The sequence below is a fragment of the Pteropus alecto genome, unplaced genomic scaffold (genome assembly GCF_000325575.1).
Source record: "Pteropus alecto unplaced genomic scaffold, ASM32557v1 scaffold111, whole genome shotgun sequence".
NCBI classification, from domain to species: domain Eukaryota; kingdom Metazoa; phylum Chordata; class Mammalia; order Chiroptera; family Pteropodidae; genus Pteropus; species Pteropus alecto.
In genome coordinates this window covers 956,123-964,586 of record NW_006431915.1, presented here as the reverse complement: position 1 = coordinate 964,586, position 8,464 = coordinate 956,123, and the positions used below count along the sequence as shown (strand labels likewise).

At 31.9% G+C, this 8,464-nt stretch overlaps 1 protein-coding gene across 1 annotated transcript; it reads left to right on the top strand.

The window, feature by feature from the left end:
• Positions 1 to 7,502: 7,502 nt before the first annotated feature.
• LOC102896588 (olfactory receptor 13C3) lies at positions 7,503 to 8,462 on the top strand (the record flags this gene model as incomplete). The annotated part of the gene is made up of 1 exon (XM_015599617.1): positions 7,503 to 8,462. A coding segment is annotated over exon 1 (924 nt), but the record flags the coding sequence as incomplete, so codon positions are not given.
• Between the last annotated feature and the right edge of the window lie 2 nt (positions 8,463 to 8,464).

The window sequence follows — 8,464 nt, the reverse complement described above, 5'->3', positions numbered from 1 at the left end:
CAGTCCCAAAACCTTGGAATTCATATGATTTATGAGCTATTCTTAATTTTTTTATTGACATATAATTAACATATAAGATTGTGTTGATTTGATACAATTATATATTACCATATGACTACCACAGTAGCATTAGCTAATGTCTGCATTACATCACATAATTATCATTTCTTTTTTTGTGGTGAGGACATTTAAAATCTGGTCTCAACAGTTTTCAAGTATATGATACAGTATTCTTAGCTATAACCATAATGCTGTGCATTAGACCTCCAGAACTTATTCACTTTCTAACTGCAAGTGTATATACCCTTTGATCAACATCTCCTTAATTCTGCCACCCCACAGCTTCTGGAAAACCACCATTTTAATCTGTTTCTAAGAGTTCGCCCTTTTTTAGATTCCACATGTAAGACAAATACTGTATTTGTCTTTCTCTCTGACATATCTCACCATAATGCCCTCAGGGTCCATCCATGCTGTCCCAAATGGCAGGATTTCCTTTTTTCTTATGGCTGAATAATAATATTCTATGTATATGTGTGTATGTATTTTTGTGTGTATGTATTTTTGTGTGTATGTGTGTGTATATATATATATAAGTATATATAACATATATACGTGTGTATATGTGTGTGTGTGTATATATACCTATCCCTCGATTTACACGATATTTTTTTTTAATGAGAGTTTTTTATACACAGTAACTATACACTCCCTCCGTCTCATATACATGGATTTTTTTACACGCGTTTTCCATTTATGCAGTCTCATTTTACATGGTTCTTTCTTTTTCATTTTCATTATTGGCAAATACTCTTTCTAAAAAACAATAGCTTAACTCAGCAATGTACAAAGAACTAATATTAACATACCATTATTAATGATCTTCCTGTTCATTAGATGGCAAATAAAAGGTATGAGTGACTACTGACGTTTTTTGGGATTGGTTTTACAAATGTTTTGCTGTAGAAGCTGAACTTCTATTTTTAGATGATGTACCTGGTTATCCACACAATTTAGAACTTCCAAATATAAAAGTTGTATATTTGCCACCAGATACAACTTCCCTGATCCAACCTTTACATCAGGGTTCCCCAATCCCCCGGCCACGGACTGGTATTGGTCCATGGCCTGTTAGGAACTGGGCTGCATAGCAGGTGAGCGGCCCGCGAGCCTGCGAAGCTCCACCTGTTTTTGCAGCCACTCCCCAGCACTAGGCTCACCACCTCAGCTTCACCTCAGATCATCAGGCATTAGATTTTCATAGGGGTACAAGTACCTGGTGCCGAAAAAGTTGGGGACTGCTGCTTTAGATCAAGGCATTATTTCCACCTTTAAGATTAATTATATTAAATGGAATTTTAATGATATTTTTGATAAACTTGAAGATAATAAATCACTTACAGTTTCAGAATAAATACATAATTTTAAGTTCTATCAAGAATATTGCTTTAACTTTGAGTGAAATATAGCCATCAACTTTAAATGCATGATGAAAAGCAATATGGCCAAAAGTGATTGTACTAGGGAAAATGGTTCCAACAACTGAAGAGGGATTAACTGGCATTATTAATTTATTAAATAAATTTCAAGAAGAAGGCTCTGACAATTTGAATATAGATAATAATGAATTACTGATTGATCATGAATTAACCGATAATGAACTAATTCACTTAACATTTGAAGCCCATCCTGATAATGAATACTGCAGTGACCTTGAACCAGTTTCATTCACTGCAAAAATTATTTACAAAGCTCTTCAACTGACCATAAAACTGGAAATTACAATTGTAGATGTTGATCCAAATATCTAATGAGCCTTAAAATTTCTAAAAGATTAAAAAAATTTCAGTGAATTTCAAAGAATTTATGAAAATAGCAACAGATGGGGTTGGAAAAAGGTTATCTAAAAACATAAACATAAATAATGAAACCGAAGTAGTATTTCCAAATTTCAAGTGATGAAGATAATGACTTTGTGCCAATTAAAATCAGAAGGTTGATTAGATTACAGTAGAGACACAGACTGAATAAAATTTATTTTGTTTTTTCTGAATTTTCATTAGCATTTTTTGTGAAAATATGTGAAATAAATATTTTTATGACTTACATTGACCTATTTCTTTAGTACTTTTTTTTGTACTGTTGGACACTTGTAATGTGGTTTTATTCTGTGTAAAAAAAAGTGTGGAATGGATAATCTGTGTAAATTGAGGCAATAATATTCCATTGTGATCTATATATCACATTTTTGTCCGTTCATCTATTGGTGGACAGTTATATTATTTCCATATCTTGGCTATTTGTGAATAATGCTGTAATAAACATGGGAGTGCAGATACCTTTTTGATATCTTGCTTTTATTTCTTTTGGATATATATTCAGAAGTAGAAGCGTTGGATCATATGGTAACTTTAAAAAATTTTTTTGAGGAAATTCCATACTGTTTTCCTGATGGCTGAAACAATTTACATTCCCACCAACAGTGTGCGAGGGGGCCTTTTTCTCCACATCCTCACTAACACTTATTTTTGTCTTTCTCTTGATAGCCATTCAACAGGTATGAGGTGCTATCTCATTGTGGTTTGATTTAAATTCATATTTAAATCAAATGTGGATTTGATGATTACTTATGTTGAGCATCTTTTCATGTACTTATCGGCCATCTGGATGACTTCTTTAGAAAAATTTCTATTCAGTTCCTCTTCCCATTTTTATTTATTTACTTAATTTTTATAATTTTTTTTTATTAAATTCACTGGGATGACATTGGTCAAAAAATTATGTAGTTTAGGTTTCAAGTGTACAGTTCATTAATATATCATATGTATGTTGCCTTGTAATTGTTTTTTTTGTTATTGAATTGTATGAATTCTTTATATGTTTTTAATATTACCCTCTTATCTGATATATAGTTTGCATATATTTTATCTTATTCCATGGATTGCCTTTTCTTTTTGTTGATTATTTCTTCTGCTATCTAGAAACTTTTTAGTTTGATGTAATCCAACCTTTTTTTTTTTTTTTTTTTTTTTTTTTTTTTGCTTTTTTTGCTTATACTTTTCGTGTCACATCTAAAAAACAGTTGCCAAATCCAGTGCTAAGGAACTTTTCTCCTATGTTTTCTTCTAGTTTTATTATTTTGTTGTTTTTTCCTAATGTTTTTTTCTGGTCTCTGTTGCGTTGATTTCCACTTTGATTTTTGTTATTTCCTTCCTATTGCAGACTTTGGGCTTAGTTTGTTCTTCTTTTTATAGAGCCTTAAGGTGTAAAGTGAAGTTATTTGTGATCTTTCTTTTTTCTTAATATATGCATTTGTCACTGTAAACTTACCTCTAAGAACTAATTTTTAGCATCCCATAGATTTTTGTATGCCGTGTTTTCATTTTCATCTGTTTTGAGATATATTTTTATTTCCCTTTTGATTTTTTTCTTTGACCTTTTGATTTTTCATGAGTGTGTTATTTAGTTTCCACATATTTGTAAATTATCTAGTTTTCCTCTTGTTGTTGATTTCTAGTGTCATACAACTGTGGTCAGAAAAGATATTTGATGTGTCTTTAATCTTTTTAAATATGCTAAGACTTGTTTTGTGGCCTGTCTGTCCTGGAGAATGTTCTGTGTGCATTGAAAAGAATGTGTATTCTGCTGCTCTTGGATGGAATGTTCTATAGATATTAATTCATTTGGCTGAAAGTATGGTTCAAGTCTAATGTTTCCTTGTTGATTTTCTATCTCTATGATCTATCACAATTGCTAAAAGTGGGGTATGGAAGTCCCCTATTGTGTTATTGTCTATTTCTCTCTTCAGATCTGTTAGCATTTACATAATATATTTAGGTGCTCTGATGTTGGGTGCATACAATTGTTATATTTTTTTGATGAGTTAATTCTCATCATTATATAGTGATCTTTGTCTCCCATGACAGATTTTGTCTTAAAGTCCGTTTTGTCTAATGTAAATATAGCTACCTCACTCTCTTTTGGTCTACATTTGCAAAAAATATCTTTTTTCATCCCTTCACTTTCAGCCTATTTGTGTCCTTAAAGCTAAAGTGAGTCCGTTGTAGGCAACATATAATTAGGTCTTGTTTTTTTGTTTTTAATATTTTTATTTATTTTGTGCCTTCTAATTAGAGAATTCAATCCATTTACATTTATAGTAATTATTGATAAGTAAAGACTTACTCTTACTAATCTTATTAATTGCTTTATGGTGGTTTTAGAGTTCCACTGTACCTTTTTTCTCTATTTCTGCCTACCTATGTGGATTGGCGATTTCCCATGATGCTATACTCTGATTTCCTTCTCTTTATCTTTTATGAATCTACTATAGGTTTTTGCTTTGTGGTACCATATGGCTTATATAAAACATCTTATAGACATAACTGTATGTTTTACATTGATATCAATTTACCTTCTATTATGTACAAAATCTCTACCCTTTTACTCTCACCCTTTTATATTTTTAATGTGACTATTTACCTCTCTTTATATTCTGTGTTTGTTAACAAATCCTTGTAGCTATAGTTATTTGTAATACTCTTTTCCTTTAAACTTTATACTATAGTAAAGTGGTGAACACACTATGCTATTACAGAATTAGAGTTTTATGAATCTGACTAAATATTTACCTTTATTAGTATATTGTATATTTTTGTATGTTTTTAAGTTACTAATTAGATCCTTTCATTTTAGTGTGAGTAACTTCCTTCAGCATTTCTTGTAAGGCAGATCTGGTGGTGATGAACTCCCTTAGCTTTTATTTGTCTGGGAAAGTCTTTATTTATTCTTCATTTCTGAAGGATAACTTTGTCAAACCTCAATTAATATCTACAATAAAGCTCATATATTTTCCCAAAACATTTTAATTCATTCACATGTTATCTACCTATCTGAATTTATGTTGCAAACTATCCATTCTGGACTTTTTAAAAAGCTGCTGTAGCCTTAAAGATATGAATTCACTTTTGTCCTGTGAATTTATTTATTTTATTGCCATCTGTATTTTTCATTTCAAAAATGGTTGATGATGGCATTCTGCATGAAATTGACATCTAAAAGAATGAATATAAAGTAAGCAAAAAAGTTAAAGAATAATGATTTAATTCACAACAAATATCCGTTTTATTTAATTTGTAATATCTAGACCACTTTTCAGTCCTAACATTTCATTTTGGTAATTATCATTTGAATTTGTAATTTATTACTTTGAATTAACTTTACTTTGGAAAACATATTTTGAACTAAAAGCTCTCATATTTTATTAAGTTAATTTGGTAAACATTTGCCCCTGTTTCCAAAAGTTACATGAGTAAAGAATGTCATTTCATTTTTGAGCTTTAGTTCAACTATAGTTTATTCCCAGCACCAATCTTAATTGGGTCTATGGGACACTATCCCTAACACACTAAGAAGTTTCTCCATTGCACAGATCTCTCATTCCAACTTTAAATTGCTTTGAGAATTGGGGAACAATTATAACAACTGTTGTATAACAAATATTTATTCTTCTACATCTGTGGAATCTGGCATTGTTTGTTGAACCTGACCTTAATACAGAATGCTAGCAAATACTAAGAAGAAAGTAACTGGTTCTTCTAGGAGGGTGAAATAATTTATGAGTAGAAAAGTAAGTCTTCAATACCATGAAACTGTATATTTTCAATCTATAGTTAAAGTTGTTATTTAATATAAATTTGTAATGTAAATAGCCTGATGCATTCCAGGTATCAATTTATTGTCACCAAAATACAACTGTGAATCATTATCATTATTATTTCATTATTATTTAAATAATATCTGTTAATCTTTGAAGTAATTACCATATGCTACCTCATTATTTCCATACAATATCCCAGTAAGAAAAGTAAAGCACATATTTTTATCATTATTTTAAAAAATGAGATGATTATAGCTCTAATTAGAAGCATAGAACCTCAAACCAGACTTTCTTTTCATTCTGAGGTACTTTTCCACCCTGCAAAACCAATATCATATATATCCCAATAAGTACAGTAGTTCTCTCTTATCCAGGGTTTCATTTTCTGTGGTTTTAGTAACATACTGTAATTATACTTATATTTTCATATGTCCTTTTCCTTTATACTGATTGAATTGTGAATTTTGTAATGGTGGGCACTTTATATTGTTCTTTTGTTTGTCCTTACTATGCTTAGAATATGACTGGATTCAGGTAGGCTGCCAGTAATATTCTAAAATGATTATAATAGTCTGGCACAAGTTTAGCCTACTTAAAAAAAGTCTTTAATAATATTTTTTTCTTAAGAAATTTTAACAACATGATGAGAATATGGAGCTTTCTGTAAAACACAAATGTTCTTGTGATCTTCTAGGTTTTCATGCCAATCCATAATAAAGCAAATGAAAATCCATTTGAATCAGAAAAATCTGAATAATCTGCCGATTCAGCATAAATTAAAGCATTGTCACTCAAGAGCTTTCAAGATCCATTGCATAAGCATCACCTGAGCACTTATAGTAAGTACAGAATCTCAGGAGCTAAACCCTAAACACTAAAACAGAATCTGAAGTTTATCAAGATACCCAGGTGATTCATATGTATATGAAAATTAGTGAAGCTGTGAACTAGACTGATATATGCTTCAAGCTCTACTTTGTTATTCACTACCTGGTTAACTTTGGACAAGTTCCATCTTCTATATTTGAAAAAATGAAGATAACATAAAGAAAGATTATGCTTTGTAAAGCATAAAGTGGTACACACATATACACATGTTTACATAAAATATTTAAAACTTATTTTCTTAGGTTGACTTAAATGAATAAATTATCAAGGTATACACTGAAACTACAGAACACAATAAGGGAAGAGACTATGTAATGTTCTTCGAAGATTATCTGTAAGATTCATGTGGTGCCGATATTTGCAATGGTCTTGTCATAGAAAGTCACAAAAGATTCTAAGAGGGGCTGGCATATGAGGTTAACAACTAACTATGTTTAAATAGATGTTAAATTTCAGTTTATGCTGTTCAGTTTTTTATTATTATGTGTCTATAAAATACACAAACTGACTGATAAAAGGTATGCAGGCATACAAAGAAATATGCACCAGAAAATCAAAGTCGCTGTGAAATTTTGACCATCATTGTTAATTGCCACATCAAATTTTCAGTCCTTGTTGAGTAGTCTTTTGCCATCTCTGCTGCTTGCTCTCTGGGGCAGATGACGAAGTCGGGTTTACAGTTGGTAATTAGGAGTTTAGGAAACCGAAACCCAAGAATGTGTCCTCAACATCAGAAAAGATTATTTCTGTATGTCTGATCATATGTAGATCTTCATATATTACCTAAAGGCATAGGTACTTCCATCTTTCCCAATTTCATTGTATTCTAGTTACACATCTTGTTGAAGATAACTGGATGTCAGAGCTTCAAGCAGACACCTTATAATGCATTGTAAAAACATGAATCGTTCAGGTAATTTTTAACACTTCTTTTTAGCAAGAGAATGTATTTTATATTAGATCTTCCTCTGACATCCTGAAAGCAGATAACATGAAGAAAATTAACCAGACATTTATGTCAGAATTTCTTCTTCTGGGCCTTTCTGGATACCCAAAGCTTGAGATCATTTACTTTGCTCTAATTCTAGTTATGTATCTTGTGATTCTGATTGGCAATGGTGTTCTGATCATAGCAAGCATCTTCGATTCCCGTCTTCACACCCCTATGTACTTCTTCCTGAGCAACCTCTCTTTCCTGGATATCTGCTATACATCTTCCTCTGTTCCTTCAACTTTGGTGAGCTTGATCTCAAAGAAAAGAAACATTTCCTTCTCTGGATGTGCAGTACAAATGTTCTTTGGGTTTGCAATGGGGTCAACAGAGTGTTTACTCCTCGGCATGATGGCTTTTGATCGCTATGTGGCCATCTGCAACCCTTTGAGATACTCTATCATCATGAGCAAGATGGTGTATGTACTGATGTCTTCTGGGTCATGGCTCTCTGGTGGAATCAATTCAATGGTGCAAACATCTCTTGCTATGCAATTGCCTTTCTGTGGGAATAATATTATCAATCACTTCACATGTGAAATATTAGCTGTCCTCAAGCTAGCTTGTGCTGATATATCCCTCAATATTATCACCATGGTGATATCAAATATGGCATTCCTAGTTCTTCCACTGGTTGTCATTTTTTTCTCCTATATGTTCATCCTCTACACCATCTTGAGAATGAACTCAGCCACAGGGAGACGCAAGGCCTTTTCCACCTGCTCAGCACATCTGACTGTGGTGATCATATTTTATGGTACCATCTTCTTTATGTATGCCAAACCCAAGTCTCAAGAACTCCCTGGGGAAGACAAGTTGCAAACATCAGACAAGCTTATTTCCCTATTTTATGGGGTAGTGACCCCTATGCTAAATCCTATAATCTATAGCTTGAGAAATAAAGATGTAAAAGCCTGTGTAAAATA